Consider the following 23,734-nt stretch of genomic DNA (forward strand, 5'->3'; position numbering starts at 1 on the left):
TATCCATACTTATATTGAAATTTATTTAGAGAGATTGGAACTTATGCCCCATGATGTTCTAAATTCGATTTATTTTAATACCAGTCCTACGTTTAAAATTTCATAGCATTAGCTTTGCCTTCTTTTTAAAAAAAAATCTTGCTTTAATTTCTTAAACAAGAAAACAATAAAGAAATATTTCTTAAATTTAAAAAATAAGGCCGACACAAAAGACGAAGGAAATTAAAAAATAAATTAAGAAAAGATGGCTAACTGTTAAGCCTATTTTTAATAATCTCCTGTTCGGTAATGGAACAAACCCACTGACTACAATCCAAGTTTATCAAATCGACTCCCATGTGTTTTAAGCCACGAGTTTCCTAAAATAAACAAGCGATCATCAATGATAGATAACGAACGTATGAGATTTCTGAGAACATCCAAGAAGGCACTTCCTTTCGCGCCAGAAATTGAATGACAGGCCAATTGTTCTATTTTTAATTGTGGCTTGCAAATTTGTTTGAAAGAGAACTGCTGAAGGAGAGGAAGTCTCTTCATTCTCAGGAAATATTTATTAGAAATATCATAACTGTTACTACACTTTCAACGGAAATTAGTTTTTTTTTACATTGTAATTTTTCTTCGTTTTCATTAACTCACTTTTGTGTCTGCAATGACGTCATAAAAGTGCACACTTCCCTACTACCTAGAATGCTCACATTTTAACTGAGACTGCGTAATGCAAGTTATAATTGTTTCCAGATTGCTACAAGTATAAATTATCATATATTCGAGAAAAGTGAATTTAACGTTCATTTAAATTCTGAAGCTATTAAGTTTAGCTGGAGAACTTAACTTTTAACTGAAACACTGAATTAAATCACATCGCCATTGTCAATCCTTTTATGATCACTACTAGCATTTTTTATCGAATTTATCATCAACAGAAATTCCGACCACTTTCTTACAACCGTTTCTTGAAAGTTGCAATAAGCAGAATTTATAGTTATATCACCGAGTAGAAATTATTTTTTTTATCGAAACTCACTACCACTTGTCAGCCAGCTATTAATGTGATCAAATTTTTAACTGCTGTTTTGTGTTCCGACCACTATAAAAAAAAATCTATCATTATATCGTCAAATGAAATTCCAACGGCACAACAATTTTGCAATAGTTTCCTCAAAGTTACGATTAGCAGAATTTATCGTTATATCTCCCAAAGAAGAAATCCATAGAAATTCTCTGCCACTTTTCAGTCAGCTACGAACCCTTCGGTGTGTTCCTCTGTATATCTGCAAAGCTATTTTGGGATTAATTTTTCTTAGCAGTATTATTTAAAATTCATTCAGGCGAATACAAAGTGCCCCCACTTCTTTGCTGCTTAGGAAGTGGTAGGACAACATTTCAGTTTATGGTGCAATACGTTAAGGTAATATGTCTTTTGACTTAAGTGCAGTTCTCGAAGAAGCAGACAAATGTATATCGATGAAACTATATGTTCTTTAAAAAATTGTACATTCAGACACAAAATAGCTAAACCAAAAATACCACAGAAATTTGAAGCTTTCCGAACAAATCTAATTTCAGATCCCTACACCCGAAATTGGGTAAGCTAGAGTGCTTGTATAAATGCAACAAAAAATTCGGTCCCCAGTGTTATTCTTTACTTTTAAAAGTGCTAAGTGAAGAATTCCAAGTGATCCGAATTTTAACTGTTATGTGTCCTGACCGTCACAGATTCATCGCCAAATAAAATTTATCGCCAACTGAAATTCTGAATAGTTAGTTTTTAATTTTCAAGTGGAGACCTACTTAAGGATTTTTTTGACACCTTCACTATTTTACAAACTATCAAAATTTCGATGACTATAAACAAAGACAGATAACTAAAAGAAAGCAAATAATTAACAAAAATTATTTTAAATTTTCAGTTTTCCAAATGAATTGAAAAGGAAAAAAAAAAAATTGGTTTCGACAAACCAAAAAAAAAATCATAAGGGTGGATTTATTTTATAATTAAACTATCATCCGTTTGACTTGATATAAAATAAATAAAAATATAACTTTTTTAATTGCAAAATTCAATATATTTTAACTTTGGTTTTATATTGAAATTTAAAAAAAAGAAACANTCATAAGGGTGGATTTATTTTATAATTAAACTATCACCCGTTTGACTTGATATAAAGTAACTAAAAATATAACTTTTTTAATTGCAAAATTCAATATATTTTAACTTTGGTTTTATATTGAAATTTAAAAAAAAGAAACAGTGGACGAGAGTAAGTCCAATGATAAATAGCAGGCGATGTATCACACCAAGCAGTCTGAATGGTAGCGGTTAAAAACCGCAATGTTTGTTCAGAGTTGTTCTACTAAGCATGTGATCTAAACACCTGCGCCATGAAAATGCATCTAATAGGTGGAAGTGATTCACACAAGCATAAACAGAGTAAAAAGTTTCTCTGCATACCACATTTAACCAGAAATAACAGGTGTACATTTGAAACTCAAATCATCTGTCATCATTCGCTTGAATTCATACATTAACGTTTTTCGTTGAATACTTCATCATCATAATCATTTATAATTTAAGAATTTATTTAGAACCGACTGCTACTTATTATCAAAAATAACTATCATATTCAAGAAATATTTCGCAATTGGATAGATCAAGAGTCACCAACTTTTTTTGTTCTTCTCAACTGCGACTTTAACTGGGTGTCGTCACGACTATGAATTATTTTAAAACTGCCATTCATTAATGGAATAGTCAGCGGAAGTTTTAAGTTTTTGAAATGAGAAAATAAAAAAACAATTCGATGAAAAATTTTTTTTCCCTGTGAAGAAAGTTCGAAGTAAAATTAATCAATGGAAGATAGGATAGAGATGTATAAGTTTTAATTCCCTGTGTTATGTCCCCTACTGATTGTAATTATGGGCCACGTTATAGGCTCATTAGAAAATTCTACTCTTAGCAAACAAAGTAGTCATTTAGCTATGAGACAGGTTAATTTGAAAAATATTTAGTATTTTCTAATCAGTCTAAAATATCTGGGCTTATTTTATTTTATTTTATAACCGTCGTTGAACAGTCGACCCAATCTTTGGGTTTACGACTACTAATGTTGAACTTCGTAGCCTTGTAATTTTGAACCCAATCCATAAGACAAGGGAACTCCTGGATCAAGTATTGGGAGAAATTTGTCTTCGTGAAGGACTTTTTGATGGAACTAATCCGCATTTGCGTTGCATGAAGAGGGAGAACACGAGAACCTCCCACGGTTAGCTTGACGGTAAAGGGACTAACTCATGATTCGTCTACTCCTGAGGATATTTAACGTCAGAACTGTGGTCCGTGCAAGCCGGATGCTGATTCGTATCGACCAGCCATCGCTCGGATTCGAACCCGATTCACCACATTGGAAGGCTGCGAACGCTTTATCCCCTGAACCATCGCTGCTCAACAGCTTATTGACTTACTGCAAAATGCCCAGATACTATGAGGATAATAAGAAACTATTTATCAGTCCTATATCAACCAGATTTAATTTAGGAGACTTTTCTAATTAGCTTGGGGTATCGCAAAAATGACAGCGATATTTGCAAAAGGCAAGATTTTTCGATTTTCCTACAGACACCGTTCGTAACTATCGAAAGATTCGATGGTTAGGAACCTAGATCATTCGAGAAGGAATCGCGTTCTTATTGCTATACACAATATGAACTTCATTCTTTCGGTTGCACAACATAATTTTACAGAGCCAAAAATTTGAAATCTACAATCTTTATTTCATCTAAAATGCATATAATATGCATTATTACATGAAGTTATAACTTAAATTTCTTTTAAAAATATTTTAACTCACCTTATATAAGTTCCCTTTTTTTTAATCTTTTATTAATTTATCCTTTTTCTTTCATTAAATTATCCTTTTCAAAATTTCACTTCATTTTCATACTTCCAAGTGACTATGACCACACATTATTCTTGATTCAGCTTATCTTTTAAAACTTTTAAAAAAATGGAGAAATTTGGAGACACTATCGTTCTAAGAATTATAACAACATTACTGTTAAAACCTTATGGAATATTTTCCTCTTCCGCTTTAACTGTCTTCCACGCAGGTGAATTTCGCCCAAGCTCTCCCGTGTAATACAGTAAATTCTTTTATATGCAGCTCAGCTAAATACAGTAGAATATAACACTTTCTTCTAATTATTATTATTTTATTTTGTCAAACAGCATGTACTTACGAATGCAGTCAATAATTATAAATTCCTGAAAATGTAGGTCAAAACTTGCTGGATAAAGAGTAACATTTACCAAAGATTTAAAATAAGATTTTTTTTTTAAATAATTTTATTTGAAACATTTGAGAAATACTATATAAAAATTCAAAAATATAATCATTCAAAAAATATAAAGGAACACATTTTAAGTAAATACTGTCCAATATACTTTGTTTTTCCTTACTATCGTTCATGTGAACTATGATAGGTTTTTTCAATACTGTCATACTTTGTTTTTTAATCTTCCTCAAGATTAAAAAACTAAATTTCGTTTTTCTAACGAAATAGGATAGCTGGTAATGTGTTTTTGTAGTATAAATAAGTCTGTTTGCGAAAGCAAATTAAGAAATTATCTTAGAGATAAAAGATTGGATAACAGTTATAATAGTAGGTATAGAATAAACGGTCGCCACCGGTAACAGTAACGTTTTAATATAAATGGCAATTAAAAAATTGACAGCCAATCTCCAAACGATTTTTCATTAAAAATACACCTCATTTACATTTTTTTTCAATTAATATGGAATTATTATGAATATTATAATATTCTGAAGATTAGTTTATTTCAAGCGTGTTTTTTTTTTTAAATTTGACTTTAGGAATGAACTTTGCAATAATTGCCATATTTTGAGAAATGCTTTAAAAGAAAACAAATTACATTAAAAATAAGTATTTTTTTAATCGTTTGAATTTTAAATTTTGAAAAAGTGGCCAAATGCTACAACTGGCCACTGGCCAGTAACAAAATTGCCTGTAGTGAGTATATCTGCCGACTCATGAATTATAATGAAAAGGACAATGAAAAAGGTAGACAACCTAGTGGAGACGGGAATAATGCCAACAGGTGCTTGAAAGAAATTTCTCTTTCAAATATGGCAACACTCCAACGAAGACTATAAATAAACATTTAGAGACAATAAGATCAGAACATAAACATTAAGTGTACCAGTAACCTTTAAATTAGAAAGCTGTTTTATGGTTTATTATTAAATTCTCTATCGCTAATAATGCTAAGTAAATTGTTGTGCATAAGAATTCGATTAAATAATGGATTTTGAAGGAAAAAAATACATTAATAAAAACTTACTACTCATTTAAGAACCATTTTAAAAATATTATTTTATACCGAAACAATATAGGCTAATGGAAAATTCAGACTCTTTGCAAAAGTCACCAATTGGAAAAAAGAAAAAAAATCTTTAATGTTCTCAAATATGCCTGATAATTTTTAGGCTAATTATAATCGGCTTATATGCGTTAAGCTGATTAGGAAATGAACAAAGAATGACTGATTGAATTCGCCTAAGTTGCTTGCATTGCAATAAACCTTTAATATGGCGATTTACAATTAACGTTCTCTACTCAGTGATTTTTACTATCGTTCTGTGTTTTTAACGCCGACAATCACTTCATCGACAGATCAGATCACCGACACGATCACTGCGTCGACAACGCATTTAACCGACACGGTCATTTGACCGATATGATCCATTTAATAAAATTTTAGTCCAAATTTTAAAATTTTTTTAATTAGTTGCTTTTTTTATTTCTCCAAGAAACTTTTTGAAGTTTTGTTATAGTTAATGTGCATAATTTTGGGGCAATTATAAATATGCTCTTAAATATTTTACTCAAAATTTCGTTATTGCTGAGACTTTGGAAAGCAATTATTAAATATTACCACCATAGTGACTCAAAGCTTAAACTTTAACCTTTCATTGTATACATATTAAACTACAGCTGCAGTTTTTTGTTTAATCACAAATACTTTTACATAATTATTTTAAATGCATAATTAATTCAAAGGTGTTTATTAAAAAAATTATTGTTCTAACAGTTTTCGGGAGGTGCGTTTGAAAACACTTCCTTTCTGTGGCTCTACATTTTCATACTCGTATTATTTCGTTTTTCTTGACATTATCCGCCATTACAATTATATTTTCGTGAAAAATTTTCATGTGAAGCTTTAAACATTTTCGTATTAATTTTTAGATAAGGATATTTTGTAAATCAAAGATCAAATAAAGTTGACAAGTAATTAATTTCATACTTAGAATATTTCTACAGTGCTAATACTTTATTATTGCTTTTCCTAATCCCGGAAAAAATCAAACCTTCGAATAGTTAAAAATTTAATAACCTGTTTGTAATTAAAAATAATGCACTTTAAATCTCAAAAAAAAAAATTTAAATTTTCAATTAATAAAGTTTGTCAGGAGACAAACTTATTGCTCGGCGAAATGATCATGTTGGCGAAATGAGCTATCTAGGAATTAAAGTTCAGCAAAGTAGTGATATGAACCTTACCCTATTAAGAAATTATGAGTTTTCCAATCAGCCTGCCCGAAATAAACCTACTGACTGATTAAAAATTACTGGAGTTTTGCTGCAAAACACCAAATTATTCAATTAGCCTACAGGAAGCTGATCAGAATCAAAATTTCTAGAGGAAATTGAACCTTTCGGAAAATGGAAAATAAAATGTATAATTTCTAGAAGCCATTTTATAAAAGACTGTTATGAAATGGTATTTTTCTTTTATGTTAAGTTTCATTAAAATATTTGGAGCCAGCTACTGGCGACCACCAGCATGTGTAGATAGGCCCCTGATATAAGCGAATCATTCAATTTGTTTTGAGAAAACAGCACAGTTTCCTAAAACACATCGTTTTGAGCAAAACTTGTCATAAAATATGATAATCTTTGATAATAAGGATTTGATATCTTAATTTAATAAACCGACAACTGAAATCGGGAAAAAAAATGATAAAAAACAGAGAAAGAGAGATTAATCGATGATCGGTGATGAGTATAGTTGCTCTGGAGTAGATAAAGTTTAAAATGTTTATTTTGTGTTTGATGTGTCATAAGAGATAAACACTTAATGCGTTTATTAAGAGATAACCTTATGTCAAAAGGTTAGGAAAACCCATCTCTCTATTCAAGTGTAAACAAGATTATTTTTTTATATTAAGAGTAGAAAAAACCTTTTTAATTTCCAATACACAACCTAATCTTCGTGTTTCTTAATAAGAATTTTTTATGAATGAAAGCATCGTTCATACGTTCGCAAACTTGCAAACTTCTCTACCGGATTTTAAGCCGGAGATTTTACCCAAATATTTAAAATGGTATCGGCATTTCTGTTTCAATATTTATTTAAAATTATTTTGACCACCTCAGTATCTAAATTTTGAAAAGATATTCTTAAAACTTTGAAAGAGTAGGCAGTTTTGTACTTGCCGATATTTTAAGTGCTTTTACTTTAATTATTTAGTTACCCCTTTAAAAAAAAACTGAGGTGAGCTAGAACTTCCGGGTTATCGGGTTTGCTTTCTAACGACAAAAACGAGTGAGAGTCTCCTATTTCAAAGTTATATGATTGAATCCATTTTAACAAAATTCTATTCCAACTGATTGCAGACAAAAAATAAAATTCAAAATAAAAATATACAATAAGCGTTCCTCAAATAAAAAGACAAGAGAAAATAATTTTTTGGAAAGAAACATTCTATGATTTTTGAACTGGTCATGTTAATATGTTAATAAGAATAATGGTAATAAGAATAATGGTAATACGAATAACATTTTAATACATTTAAGTAGTTTTTTATATAATTCCTATTTTAAAAAAAAGATCAAGCCTTTGACTTCTTCCAAATCATTGCCATTTTTTAAAGCTATTATTTACAATTCTTTTGAATGAATTGAAATTTGAAAATATGTCAGCTAAATGCTTTATATGCACGTACGCAGAAATGCAAAGAACCGTTTTTAAGCCTAAAGTGAAATTAATTCTTTTACAAAAATTAAACAGGGTGAAATTTTTGTTTTTGTATTTACAATATCAAAATATCAGCTGCGTGCAGAAATATTTCGGTAAAAAAAAATCCGGTATCAGGTATGTATAGAATTAAATTAAAGAATTCGCATTTTAGAAATCAATAACTCCATTACTTAATGAGTCGACAGTTCTTACAGCAATAATTTTCATTCAAATATTTATACCGAAAACATTCCACGGAAAACATTCACCCTAGTTAGTTTGGAATGTTTTGCATTTTGAAAAAATAAATAGATATATACAGTTGCAAAAACGAGCATTTTAATTTTCGGAGAATCCTAAACGAATGAATAATTGTTCCGCTGTGTTGATTGCGTCGAGAGAAAGAATTCTTCCTGCAATATGTTACAATATAAAAATTCCAGACTTTGACACAACTGAGCATTCCAAGCATAGCTCGATTGTAATTCTTTTCAATTAAGGCTACATTTAAAGCAATTCTTTAATGATGAATGGAGACGGATAATCAACAATCTAATCAACGTCGAAATTAGATATCTCCGACATTCACTGAAAGAGAGTTGCATTTAAGAACTTTAAAAATAAAATAAAAAATACAGAAATTGCAAGATTAAAAATTTTGCACATGAATTCCAATCTTGTTAAAAAAAAAAAGAATTTATGTTTAAAATGCTTACCCTTTCTGGATTTGATCCAAGCCTCTTATACAAATCGTCAATTGGAATGATATGTTCGTCCTAAATAAGATTAAAGAAATATTTTTAAATAAAAAAAAAACTTCTACAGAATGTGTCATCACAATGTATAATATTAAAAGTACGACAGCATTACTGCTCTGTGTTGTTTGAATCATTCTGCAATTTTTGCTTTCACCCTATAATAAAGTCAAACATGCAAACGCATACTTGCATTAGATTTTTAACGGGTTTAGCCTTTATTCACATATTTTGATACACTGTAAAAGCTAATACCTATTCGAATTTGCTGATGAAAAACTAAAAATTGCGTAATTTCTAGTTAATATCGAAACAGCGTTTATTTATAATTTAAAGGGCATAATTAACTTGAAATTTAAATAAATGAGAAATCTTATACCAAGCTCAAGCGCCATCCCATTCAAGAATTATTTTCGCCAATGCTAGTGTTCTTTTAAAATCAGTCAAATGATCGATATTGTTAGTTCACAATCGAGCAGAGAAAGTGAAAGATTGACTTTACATCGTATTATGGTTAACATTTCACAGAAACAAGTACATTGTTATAAAAAGGCATGCATATTTTCAGCTGTTTAATAAAGATAATTCTCAGATGATTTACAAAAATAATTGCATTAAATAATTTTACAACATTTAATTTCAACCCGACTCTGTTTTGTTAAGCCTTGTTCGAATTCCTATTAATATTCTCTTGGTGCTGTGTGAATTCTTAAAACTAAATTTTAAGAAATATTGTATACATGTATCTTAAACTAATGATACTTGCTTCATATTGTTAACGTCTCTTATGTGTATATTTACTTGTTGTAAGTATAAATTTTAGTGCTAATAACAAAAATGATGGCGGCTACTGTACACTAAGTAGTACAAATGAACATTTTTGGTGTAAACAACTTGATCAAAGAGTTATGTATAGTATTTCACAACTACAGAACTTAGGTTTTATACTTCTAAAATGTATATTTGTATATAGATTGATTAATTGACAGGTATGCTCGCAAAATAGTACGTTTGAACATTCACAAAATAAATTGTTCTAAAGGTCACTGAACTTTTCCCACTTAATGATTCATATACCTTTTCGCATGCTGAACAACTGGATGTAATAAACAGCTGCATAACACTTTCTGCAGTTCATTCACCATTCATTCCATTATGATATATCAAACATTTTAACGTATAAGATTCACCCGCGCAGATTGTTATAATAATGTTCTGCTGACACACTGAAGACTAAACCGTCATATTTCAAAACATCTTAGTACAATTATTTTGGGGTGCAAGATGAATTTTTTCGAATGGCATTTTTTCCAAGTGGGACATTGCGACATGAATAACTTTGTGTTGTGAAACAGTTATTCACAGAAAAAGCTCCCACATGAATTCTGTATTACATTCAAGTTTCTTTTGTTCCATTTAAATGTACTTTTCTATTACAATTTATGTATAATTCCCGAAATTTCATTTTATAAATATGTGTCACATAAATTGTCCTATCCTAATTGTCGGCATTTCGCTTAAATTCCGCTAAGGATTAAGAACTTAATCTGTAGGCAAAGCTTGTGAACATTTGAGTAGAAATCTATATTCTCAATACCAAATATCATAAGTATTTTATTTCATAACAGTCGGTGAACAGCCGATCCAATTTCGGATTTACGACTACTAATGTTCAATTCCGAAGTCTTGTAATTTTGAGCCCAATTCAGAAGACAAAGGAGCTCCTGTAGCAAGTATTGGGTGAAATTTGCCTTTGTGGAGGACATTTTGATGTAACTAACCCGCATTTACGTTACACTGAGAGAAAAAACCGCGAAAACCTAGCCTGACTAACCCATGATCCATCTACCACTGAGGATATTTTACGTCAGCACTGTGGTCGGTGTGAGCCGGGTGCGGAATTCATATCGACCAGCCATCGCTGGGATTCGAATCCGGTCCACCTCTATTCTACCACGACTCATTTAAGTATTAAGGGCAAACAATACTTACCATAGAAACCTCCTGTTTGAGGTCATCCAGGTCGGCCTTTCCCCCTTTCTTTCCCGCCTTCGCCTTCCCATCCTGAGCCATCTTCTCGCTCCTCCTGCTCTAGTGGTTGCCTAGAATAGAAATTATCACATTAACATTCACCCTATTTTACCCGTAAATCTGCCAACAACAATTCAACAGTAATGGATTATCCAATGTTAATTCAAAAAATACCCATTATGGGTCTCATGAGTACTATCACCTTTTAACTGTGATTCTTTGTTGCATAACTCAATCACAAAAATAAAGGTCAAAGTTGAGATTTGAAATTTCTGTACTAATAGAAAACATTTAAATTTTCCTCCAAAAACATGTCGAAAGTTGAACGTATTTAAATCAATTTTTAACGTAAGAAACTTTGATTTATTTTATTTTTAAAAAATTCTCTTTAAAACCCAAAGTATTATTTTTATTTTTTTTTAAGATTGAAAAACTTTTTTTTCTTCTTTTCCTTGGACTATAGCTGTTGTTGGGTCTTTTGAAATCTTTGCAAAACAAGCACTTTTGAGAGCGGGTTATTAAATGAGTGAGATTTACCTGAAATAACACAAATGGAACAGACAATGGTTTGTCGACAGATTTCATTCACAATAAAATGAAATGAAATAAAAACAATTTCACTGTCTACTGTCTAGGTAATGACTGTAGTTAAAATATTTTTTTTTTAACCTTGAAAATAAAAAAAAATATAGTCAAACCATTTTGCAACGTATTCAGTTATATTTCTTAAGAATCGACTTTTAAGCAAACCAGTGTTTCATGCATTTTTCAATTTTCCGGGAAATCAAATGTCTAAAAAGTCACCGGTTACCTATAATAACGCGCGAAGACGACTCTTTCAACACTTTTCACAAGGTCTCGAGTCGAGGAAGAAAAAAAATTTGCCGACCAGCAGCAACTTGTGTGAAAAGTATTAGTTTAATTTTAGTGAGTGACTTGTTTCTCTTGTTATAATCTTTTATAAGATTGCGTTCAGGCCGACTGCCAAATGAAAGAAGATGGAGGAAAAAAGAAGATAGAATAAAAACCACGTAAGAATAGGTTGGAAGAGCAAATATTCTTTGGGAAGAGTTCGGTAATTTTTGTACAGCATTGTTAGATTTTTTTTCCCTTTCATGTCTCAAACAATACAATCATTTTTACTTTAACAGTTTGTAAGTATTTTTAAATACAGGGTACTAAGTCAAAATGAATGCCCCGATTTCATAAGAGCAACATGTTACAAATGATATTCGTTGATATTATTACATTTATTCCATATTTTAACACCTGCTGAGGATAGATTGGGACAAACATCAGTATTCGGAGTACTGGTTAAATGCACACTGGTCTGTCGCATTTGACCTTAAAAAAACATTGATGTAGAGCATACCGAGCAAATGTATACCTGGAAGTAGCACTTAACTAGACCTAGTATATATTTCGGACATTTACCAAAGCGACTATGTGATTGTCAACTTTCACCGGTGGAAGTCAACAACTACCAACTTTGGTATGAATGTACAGGGTTATTCATAATTCCCTCCGCCTGTAAACGCCATTTTTCTTTACTACAACTGGCTTTAGTGGTACATGTTACTGCCATCTACCGGCAACTGCTTAAATTAAAACTTGAATACTTTCGGAATAATTTCATATGTTCTTTTTTGCCATATTCGTCTTCGTTTTTTTACTATAACGCTTCGAAACCCCGGAGGGAATTATGAATAGCCCTGTATATCTATACCGTCGGACTTCTATTTAACGAACTTCCATTTGGCGAATTTCTCTATTTTGCCATTTTTTTTCGAGGAATCAGGAACATTATGGAAATTTCTTCGTAAGATGACTTTCAAATAGCGAAGTTGATTTTCTATTTAGCAAACTTTTCTTTGAGATCCGCTTTCCCTATTTCCTAAAATATTTCAGAACATTTCATACTTGTTAACGCATTTTATGGGAGAAATTGATTTTAAACAGTAAAATCCCTCTCCCTTTTTGTTTGTATTTCAAACGAAAAACTCAAACCAAAATTAACGTATTTTAACAGTAGCAATTAGGAGCGCATGTGGTAATATATGCTTGAAATTACTTTTGTAATAAATGCAGCTATAACTTTATACATAAATTTAGCTTTTTTTTAGATGAAAATGTATGTAGCATGATAGTGTAACACCGAATAATGTTTTTCTCAATTCTTGCTTTCCATGCAGATTTCCTTTATGCTTAAGTTTTATAAAATAAATAGTGGATACTAGTTTTAAAGATAAAGGTGTATCAATTGCTATTTTAATTACATCTCGTATTTATGAATTTAAAACCAGTTTTGTGTTGCTTAAATATTTCAAAAGGTGATTTCTATTTAACGAATTTTTCATGTAACGAACTCATTATCTGGATTTAGCGACTTCGTTAAATAGAGGTCTGACTGTGTGTGTGTGTAGATATATAAGCCACGGTATTATAAACAATGCACTCCTCATAAATACTCTTCGTTAAACGACTACGACGAAATACATATCAAGTGTGAAATATTATTCTTGCAGAACTTTATGCAGCTGGGGCTTGTATCGATTCTGGCGATAGCGACTGTGATATCCAGACTGTCAAATCCGTCATGGTCGTTGGACCTGGAAGCAGATAGACGCGAATTTTTACGAATCTTCACAGAAAAAAAATGGCATTGGGTGAAATATGGAGATCGTGATGGTCAAAACAAGAGTGCATTGCCTGCGGTAGATATGCGATTAATCCAGAATTGTTGTGGCAACATTTTATCTGTGGTGGCTTCGCACGTTGATGACTATCTGGCTTCCATTACCCTTTGTGGGTGATTATTCAAAACTTTATTACATTACCTCTGCATGTATGTGCGAATTAAGTGAATTTGATTAATGTTGCCTTAAAACACAAATGCGGCATTTATTTTGACTTACACTGTATATAATTTTTTATTGGGCAGCAGATGCGGTTTTGCTATTATTTATTGTTGATTTGTGTTCATCAAAATGGGAAGGGATCATTCTGAAGTTAATGAAACAAAATAGAAAAATGGAGAGAAACATAAAATTTTTGGATAGACATTTAAGTTTAACTAATGATGTCCACGTGTGACGATTTGAGTCAATAAAAGTAAAATAAGTTGTAAAAGTAAGGAAAGTGAAGTTGAAGCGGCATCACTATCTTGTTACTTTATCTTAAAGATTACAAAAGGAAGATTTTTCTGTGTACAAACAATGACTGGATTGTTTACTGAGACGTCTAAAAATTGCTCGAAAGGAGGGTCTGAAATGAGAAACATGCTGAAGATAAAAGTGAATGAGAAAGTTTGAAGATTCTTTTCTTTGTTAAACATCTATTTTAAAAGCTCGAAAGGTATCCAAACTGTTTTAGATGAAAAATATAGACACATATTTTCATTTCAAGCAATCTTTTATTATATTCGATAAAATTTTAAATTTTGAAATTAAGAAAACTAATTGGGAAATCGTAACTGAAAGTTAAATAAGAAGCATTTTTATGGATTAAGAACATCATGTCATTTCATTTTGCGGGAATAAACAACGTAAAGTGGGAAAGCAGAATTATAGAAATGTTTTTAAAAACATTTTTCAATTTTGATATCAAAAAGTGTTTTTCTATCAACGAAAAAATTTCCCTACAAAAGGAGAAAATGTATATCAGCACATTTATGATAAAAAAACAAGAGAAAACTCTTGAAAAACAATTCATATCTAGCTAATTAAATCAAAGTGCATGCGGACGTCCACAAAAGTTTTTATAGACTTCCATTCAAAAATTAAAAAAAATTATAAATATCGCAATAGTTTTTATAAAATTTTTAAAAAAAGTTTCAAATTGGTGTAGACCTACCTCACATGTTCCGATGAAAGAGGTACCATTCTTTTATTTTTTATTTCAAGAAGGTTTAAGAAAAATTGGATTCCATTTGATTAATCAAAAAAATTTTTACTTACAACTGAAACTGCATTAAAAGTAAACACAAAGGCAACATTTGGAGTCAATATTTTTCATACAAAGAATAAAAATAAAAATTCATAAGTAATAAAAAAAAGTTTCATGTAAACTCAAGAAGAATATTGTACCACCACATATTTTAAGAATATTGCACCCATTAGTTTGTCAAGGCAATACCAGTTTCTATATTTTCAGGAAAAATAAAAGGTGCATGCAATATAAAAATAAAACAATATTTGTCTTTAGTACTTGGAGGCAATGTTCTTTAATTGAAATAACTATGTTCTATACCATATGTTCATAAATATAATTCTTCTGGAATTTCAAAACTAATTTCGCTTATTATTCGGTTTCCAGAAAGTATATCTATTGTAATAATAAAAGATTCATTCATAGATTTAACATTAAAAAAATATGTATATTGTAAACATTTAAAATTGTAATTTTAACAAATATTCTAAGCATCATGATTTTTTTAAAAAAGGGTGGAGAAATGGTGAACAAAAATGTGTAGCCCTATCGATAAAGGAAAAAAAATACAATAACAACTCGGTAAAAAAAATCTTCAAATGCCAAAAGATTTCAAATATTAAATATGTATTTTGAAATCATTTAAATTATTTTATTAAAAAGGAAGAAAAAAATCGAGGCATCGGATATCCTATTGCAACTTTAAAACAGTTTCCATATTAGTTGTAGTATCAATCTATAAGAAAAAAAAACTTTTTTGTTGTTGAAAGAAGTTAAGCAAAATACTTGTGTGAAGTTTGTGGAATGCACCGGAATTAAGTTCTGCGGCGGCCATTAAGATTCATTATTGTGTTGTTGAAGTATATCTCCATCACAAGAAGAATTTGGAAGAATTTTATCCAAAACCAATCAAGTGGGAAAGCTCAAAAAAAGATAAAAATTTACGGCCGGCAATTTCTCCCTTTGCAGATCGATGAAGTCTGCTGCAGACTTCTTGCGCGATTCTTTCTTTTTATTTCAGTGTCATCAATTGCCAGTTTAAAAAAAAATTTCTCTTTTAAAAAATTTGCTTACTAAATTAAAAAAGAGTAAAAGCTATTGCATACATTCTGATGGAGTAAAAAAAATGTCTTAACTAATCTGTTTTCAACTAACCTTATTAACGAATCTAGTTTATAAAGGAGAGGAAGAAAACTGTTTCCTCTTCCAAATTTACGCACTTCTAGGAAGTACAAGATTGAAATGAAGGTGCAGTTTAATTGACACAAGAACCGGATGCGGTTACGTAACTGACTGCAATATACATTCAAAGTTACAAAAGTTAAACGATATTACGAACTGCATGTGACACGAAAAAATTAAAAAGAGCCCCATGGCAAAAACCTTGCAACATGTCAGCTAGCGCTGTAAATCTCCATGTCACCTGCAAAGTATTTTTCTTCTTAGATTTAAAGAGAAATTCTGAAGAATTGAAGTACATTTAAAATTTTAAACTAAAAACTTAAATTTAAATGTTTAATCTAAAAGATTTCAGCTAATTTTTCTTCAATTCAATTTTAATTTTTTGGCTAATTCAATATTTTCTTATTTAAATTTATATGTAATGATGAATACTCAAAGTATGATTTTTATCTACCTTATTTATGCAAATATTTGTACATACGATGATATATTAAGCCTATATTTTACAATTAATTGCCTCAGTCTGACTGCACCAGACGAAATGGTATTTATGAAAATAGATGCTGCAGCTTGAATCAGAAAATTCTGCTATCAACTCATACGATAAGTACCTTATTGTATATTAATTTCAGCATCTGTATGAATATAATTATCAGCATCTGTATGAATATAATCTTCTATCAGGGTCATTTTTTTCCCTCCCTGTTCCGTTATATATTTCAATTATAACAAAATTTCAACACATACCATCACTCAGACTAGCCAGTAAGTTAAAATTTGTGTCCATTTTAGAATTTGCATCCAAGAAAGAATGTGCATTCACATAATTTCACCATGTATAAATTTTTTAAATGCCTTTGTTAAAAAAAAAGAACTTTACTACAAATACACACTTCATAAGTTCAACAAAATAAGATAAGAGACCTTCCGTAATAGTTTCTTGTAAATCAAATCTTCTGTTTTCTCGCAAAACGAAATTCCCCTAAAAACCTTTTTTTTTTTAACCGTTTACGTAAGAAAACTACTTCAACAGTTCATTTTATTTTTTATGAATAAAAAATTCTCCAAAATGCATAGCTTCCAAATTTTCCGGAAGATTTAATTTTTACATTTAATCTAAGAATGAATAGAAAAGCAAAACTTTTTCTATTTCATTCATACATTTAATTAAGAATAATTTTAACTACTCATTACAGAGGAATCAACTAAAAATATGCGGATATCAAATGCATGGCAATCATACGTTGGGGCGTAATTTGGCAAGACATGTTTGTCTGTTATTGATTTTTCAAATTACGACTACTTCGGACATTGATTTTTGAAAAAGAGTATGAAACTGTAATACAATGGATTATTTTTGGCGTCTCACCTAATTAAAGTTCGACTCACCTAATAATCTATATTTTGAACACTTTATTGCATTCGGGCATAAGAATCGATTATCTACCAGTGCATTGGACTACAGAGGAGTCTTGACCAATCTGTAGAGAGACGTTGTGTCCTAAATAAATGTTTGAATCATTTTAAGGGCACTGGAAGTAGTCTGGTTGCCATAAGAAAACCTCATTTCATGAGATTCTCGCAAAGAGACCATTTACTTCTCCTCAAACCTTTTGTTTGAAGTTTTGTCTCCACAAATTTTTTTTTTGAAAAATTCTTTTCTCAAGATTCTTTAAAATGTCAAAATGTTTGGATATCAGGGAAAGTGTGAAACATAAATGAACTTTCAGAGTCAGTAGTCACTTTAATAGTATATGTGTACTCAGAGCCAAAATGAAAAGATTGCTATTAGTCAGAACGAGTTGGGATATTTATTTTTTTAAATAATACAGTCAAACCGTTGAAGGGAGAGGAGAAAAAATTCGAGATACCGAAAATTCGAATTATCAAAAATCGCATGTTATCGGTGGTAGAATAAAGAAAACTGCTCTTTACATACCTTATTTACTATTCCATATTTATTCTAAAAATACTTTTTACACTTAAAAGGATTGCTGTTTACTTTAAAGATGTGTAGGAAAATTTGTCTATAACACTTTCTAAGTGGACTATAGCTTTAAATGTCTCCTCTGACATATTTATCTGCCTCTCAATAAATCTCCTTACAGTATCCACTGCAGAAAGTGTTTGTTTGAGAATTGGTTATGATTATGAGAATTGATTATGATTATGAGAATTGGCTTTTTATTCTTGAAATTTTTTGGGGGGAAATATTTTTTTTATTTTCAGAAAAAAAATCTACACTATTTAAGGAGAAAAAAATTCAAGTTATCGAGGGACTAGAAAAAAAAATTCGAGAAATCAAGGTTTTTTTTAACATTGAGTAGTGTATAGGAAATTTGAAGAGAATTTTTTTTCTCTTCGAGATATCGAAAAATTCGTGATATCGAGGTTCGAGTTAGCGAGGTTCGACTGCATTTTAACAAGTGGCTTTGAATAGCACTTGTTACAATGATTTGGTAACTATCATTTTTGGGCTATGTGTAATGTTACAACATATTGCTCCAACCGTTATTTAGAACTTTGCAGAAAATTACTAAACAAGATAAATCTTTACGACTTTCCAGTGGTGGGAGATCAAACATATTTTGCAATGTAGAAACATGATGAGTTGTCATAGAAGATTATTTTAAACTCTTTCGATATAATACTTTTTATAATAAGACTCCAATTAATAATATACAAGAATGATGATATCAAACGCCTGGAGAGGTAGAGGGAGGCATTTTTTCGCTGACTATTCTTTCAATGTTAAATTGCCTTTATAAATAGAAGGAACAAAAAAAAGTGATGCCGGATATTTTAATCTGATTCATTGTTCCGGTTCTGTATGATAAGAAAAATTGTCATATTTTTCCGAAGACATGATTCTTTCTTGTATAAAATGGTAACTGGACCTACTCCAAAAGTTCTTTGTGCCAAGACTTCTCTATTCTCATACACTCAAAGAAAAAAAAAAGGTAAGAAATAATTGTTGCAAAAAATGTAGCAACTGTGCACATATATGATGGATGGTAGGTCACGCGCACGAAATACTTGACTGACACAATAGAATTGTTCAATCGAATGAAACTTAAAAAACTTGCAAAAATATCGACATTTATATAAAATGTCACTGTCGTGCCACGCACCAAGTGTCCCCAAAGTAATGATCAAGTAGAGAAACTCAACATTTAAATGCTTTTGAATCTAATTCGCAAGATAAATAATTACTGTGGAATCACTAATAGTTAAGTCTCCGGCCTAATACTAATGCATAGTTTTTTTGCAGTTAGTTGTATAGTTATAGTATAGTACGAATCGATTCTTTAAAACTGAATACATGTTCTTCCTACGGGGTGAAAAAGGTAAACTATCGATAGTTTGGTATTGATCAACACTACGAAATCATGTACTTAACTGAAAGACATGCCAACACAATAAAGCTAAAATAATTCCAATTTTTTTTCTTCCGTTCTTACATTTTATCAACCAGTAAAAAAAGGGTTGGATTCATTCAAATAATATTTTTCTACTCTTTTTCTGATCAGCTTTTTTTTATGTATATATTTTTAATATTTATTTATATGTTTGTTTTCAGTATTAAAAACGAGGCGCTCAAAATGTGATAATTTGAGGAAGAAAAAAAAATTCTAAACATGTTTCCATTTTTTAATAGCAAGCTTTGTTGAGAACAATTGAAGGCAACACACTAGAGCTCTAGATTAGCAGTCGCCAACGGACAATCATTGCATATAAAATGGCACCCAAAATATCAATAGTAAAAAAATGGTGACTATATTGCAGGTTTAATAAAGAATAAAATGCATGCTATTTGCGGCGATTCCATCCTCAACCCAGTTCCTATTTTGATCGTTTTTCGATCCTATTTCGATCGTCTGGAATTTGCACGAGTTTTTTTTTAAATTTCCACATTTTCAATGCACAAATAATATGACATGCGAATATCAAATCACACCTTTCAGTAATCACTTTTTGATAAGGCTAGATTAGCAATGAAAAAAATTACCATTTTGTTGCAAATTTTTTTTTTTAATATCTTTAAAAAAAATTCCTTAAAATAAAAAATGTCAATTAAAAAACCTGATTTCTTTCAAATATTTTTCAAATGGAATATTTTTTTAAAAAAGAATATAGTATTTCAATATTCTTGGCGATGTGCGCACGCTTGTTTAAAAGTGGCAACCATTTCTTATGACTCTGGTAGCCAGTGGCTCAATTCGCAAATTGCAACAACTCACGGTTCAAAAAAGGTATTATGTTGAAGTATCCGACAGTTAGGACCTTAAATCAATCTCTGAAGCCTGTAATTACAGTTATATAAAGTCAATAATCTATTATTCAGTATTTTTGTTATTTCAATGCAATTAAAGCAAAATGCCAGTCTGAAGCAAAGACCAATCTGAAGCTGGGTGGACTTCAAGTGGCCACTGGGGATCGAACCCCACTCCTTTCACTTTTACAGTCCATTGCCTTATCCACTGAGAAATGTAGTGAGAAAAAAAGTGATAATTTTAGTTATGAAACCTTAATCTGAATAAGTTAAAGGCCGTCATACACTCGCTCAGAATTAAAGTTTCGAAAATATTTTTAAAAAAATTTAATTTAGAAATTTAGATTTTTTCCCAATTTTGTATTACGTTTCCAAATATTACAACTTTTTTTTACAAGCAAAGCAAAAACCTTACAGACAGAATTTTGTTTATTAATTTTTCAGTACATTTAATGAAAACTATTACCACACTAAACACAACTTAAAAAACTACAATTTGGTAATCCTAATATAAAAGTTTAGCAGAATATATATTTAGAAAATTTAGTTGAAGTATAAATTAAAAAAGCAAACATAAGTTAAAGCATATATAAATATAGAAAAGAAAATATATTAAAAGTATTTAGAAAAATAATCATTCCAAGGGTGATTCGACTTTATAATAATTCGTCGAACTAGGATATATTGTTATTTAGGATAATAAGGTAAGCATAGGTAAGAATGAATCTTCTTATTTAAACGATTTCTTTAAGCTGCTATTCATTTAGTTCGGCCTTCAGATGAAAAAAAATAAATACAAAAAATAAAAATTCTTTCACATTTTTATGGTGGTTTTTGTAATTTATAGAAAAATTTCTCCTATCATAAAAGCTGTATTTCAAGGAATCATTCAGCTGATGCTGTTAATAAATACATATATTAAGAGCTGTTATTAGATGTAATATATTACAACGCTACATTGGCACATCATTCAAGCCAGAAAGACAAGTGACATATAAAACTAAACTTCAGAAAATGGTTGTTTAAAAAATATCTGAAGGTGTTAACCAGTATCGGTAGCTGAAATATTCGATTGTTTCCAATCCTGAGTCCTCGATTCTATTCAAAATTTCTACAAAATACGCTACAATTACAGATACTCCAACACGATATAGAGATATTTTTTCCCTAACACTATTTTTGTAGTGGTAGCGAGGATTTATCCCTCCTATTTTAAATGAAACCAAGCTCTTTTACAATCTGTTTATTCTATATAAAATTAGCTATTCTTATATTTAATTCATTATATTATTTATTTGAATCTCATTAAAAACACACATGAGCTTTTACTTGAAGGAGGAAAATGTAAACATAGAGGAAGCCTTTTGCACAAATTTGTCTAACTTGTCAGTTAGAATGATTTTTACCCTTAAAGGTGAGGTTTTAAAAAAATAACTTTGTTTCATCGAATGAACACAGTGAGTTTTGCACAAAGTGGCGATGGTGTGTTTTCTTTAAAAAAGAAATAATTTGATTTAAATCATTTTTTAAAAAAGATCAGTTTATTTTAATCATGTCTTAAATCGCTATTTAATTCAAGCTGATTTAAAAGTTCAAGTTTATTTAAAAATAATCCCCAAACAAAAGTGCAGACGATTTTGAGTATTTAATTTTCAGAACGATGGATTAGACGTTTCGTTTTTAATGAGCTGAATATTGGATTGACACCATAGAATTAGAATCATTTTGCGATTTTGTTTTGTATAATTATATTATTTTTTTTATATAAAACTTTACGAACTCATTAAATTTATCTTTACTGCAGTGAGTCGCAAAATGGTCACGAATGAAATGACCTATTTTCATGACAGTCCATAATCATATTTAGTTACAACTTTTAACAGCGAAATCATTCCAAAAACTTGATTGTTTTATTTTTTACCTATTTTTTTTTATTAGACACCTTTGTTTATGGCTGTTGCAAATAATTTTTTTTCCTTAATGAGAAAGATGGACATGTGGTATAATTTTTATCATTTAGAGTATAGTCTCTTAACGCTGAGGCGTACCATTTTGTGCCTAATGACACATACGTTAATAGAACACAACCTATTTTGGACGATTGCCGCTATGCAAATTGACCTGACCACACCTTGATACTCTAGGCACCCTCCCCCTCCAAGAGAAAAAAAAATACAAAAAGGTATTTTCCTTATTTCATTAATGTACGTACGTACACATTAAATTTTCCGCGTAAGAACAAATTATATTGAAAAAATATTAACTGATGAACATTAATTATGTACACCATACAAGTTCCGAACTATGAAGTCTGTAGTTCAAATGTTTGACTTAAATTCCGTAAAAAAAATTTTTTTCACTAAATCTTAGGAAAGTGTTATTATTGACTAAATATTAATTATGAAAGAATTAACATTTAGTCAATAATTACACTATTAAATTATATATGCACGATTTGTAAAGTAAAGCATTCCCACAATAGCCGCAGTGGTGTCATGTCTGTTAAGTCGCCATTTCGTGACCGACGTCAGGAATGTGGCAATGTTGGAAGCATTGCGCACAGGTCACCTTTACTTTCCCGATAAATCGAACCCCAGTTCATCACTATATGACAGCTCAGGTGATGATCTGACTTAGAGAAGGTAAACGTCATGTACGACGAATAGTGATATCTCGTGAGCGATGAGAACTAAGGTTATTTCAAATGGAATAACACTTCCTTTTATAACATAATAGTCTTTTTTGTAAATTTTACCAAACAGGAGATTTAAATAAATAACTTTCAAAATATTTAGTTATATTAATATTTAGTTTAAAATATACCTTAGTCTCAAGTTTAAGGCACTTAAATGGTAGCTTTTATTTATTCTATTCTATTTTATTCTATTCTATTTTATTTATTTAGCTTTTATTCTATTTTATTTATCATCCGAATAGGCAGTATATATGTAGTTTAAAATATACCTTAGTCTCAAGTTTAAGGCACTTAAATGGTAGCTTTTATTCTATTTTTTATTTTTTATTTTCCCTGACGAGAGAGCTAAAAAAAAAAACACTTCTTTTTTGTAAAATATAACGGAAAATAAACAAAAGTTATTAAGGATGAAGAGAAGCCAGATGAAAAATGTAGAGAGTCTAAAAAAAATGAGAGTGAGCTATTCTCTGGAGTGTGATTATGGAGAGAACTAAATTTCCGCAAATTATTCATTAAGCATTATTAACTGATGGAGGAAAACAAAACATTTCATCACAAACGTCCTTCATTTCAACAATTTCTGAAGAATTCATCCTCTTGCTCAACGCCATTCATTTCGATACCTAGTTGACTAGCTAGACTGATAGTTAAACTAGTTTAAAAATTCAACTATCAGCTATTTTAAGTTAAAAGAGAATTTAAAGTTTTTTTTAAAAAAAAACTTGGAGCTCTCGCTACAGTTAAGTTTAATTCACAGTAAAAATTTTAGCGTCCAAGTAGAATTCTGTCAAACCATAGGATTTAACGTTAAGTATTGTGAAAGGCCTCGA

The 23,734-nt window shown here is 30.3% G+C and overlaps 1 protein-coding gene across 2 annotated transcripts in view; it reads right to left on the reverse strand.

Moving 5' to 3' along the window:
- Positions 1-23,734, reverse strand: part of LOC107457342 (sodium/potassium-transporting ATPase subunit alpha) — a 104,828-nt gene that overhangs the window by 31,327 nt on the left and 49,767 nt on the right. For both annotated transcript variants that reach the window (XM_071178023.1, XM_016075488.3), the window contains exons 2-3: positions 10,789-10,898; positions 8,758-8,817 (exon numbers count right to left, since the gene is read on the reverse strand). In XM_071178023.1, the coding sequence (XP_071034124.1) occupies positions 8,758-8,817; positions 10,789-10,869 (141 nt within the window). In that variant the 5' untranslated portion in view covers positions 10,870-10,898. The remainder of the gene's footprint in view (positions 1-8,757; positions 8,818-10,788; positions 10,899-23,734) is intronic.

The sequence above is a fragment of the Parasteatoda tepidariorum genome, chromosome 1 (genome assembly GCF_043381705.1).
Source record: "Parasteatoda tepidariorum isolate YZ-2023 chromosome 1, CAS_Ptep_4.0, whole genome shotgun sequence".
NCBI lineage: Eukaryota > Metazoa > Arthropoda > Arachnida > Araneae > Theridiidae > Parasteatoda > Parasteatoda tepidariorum.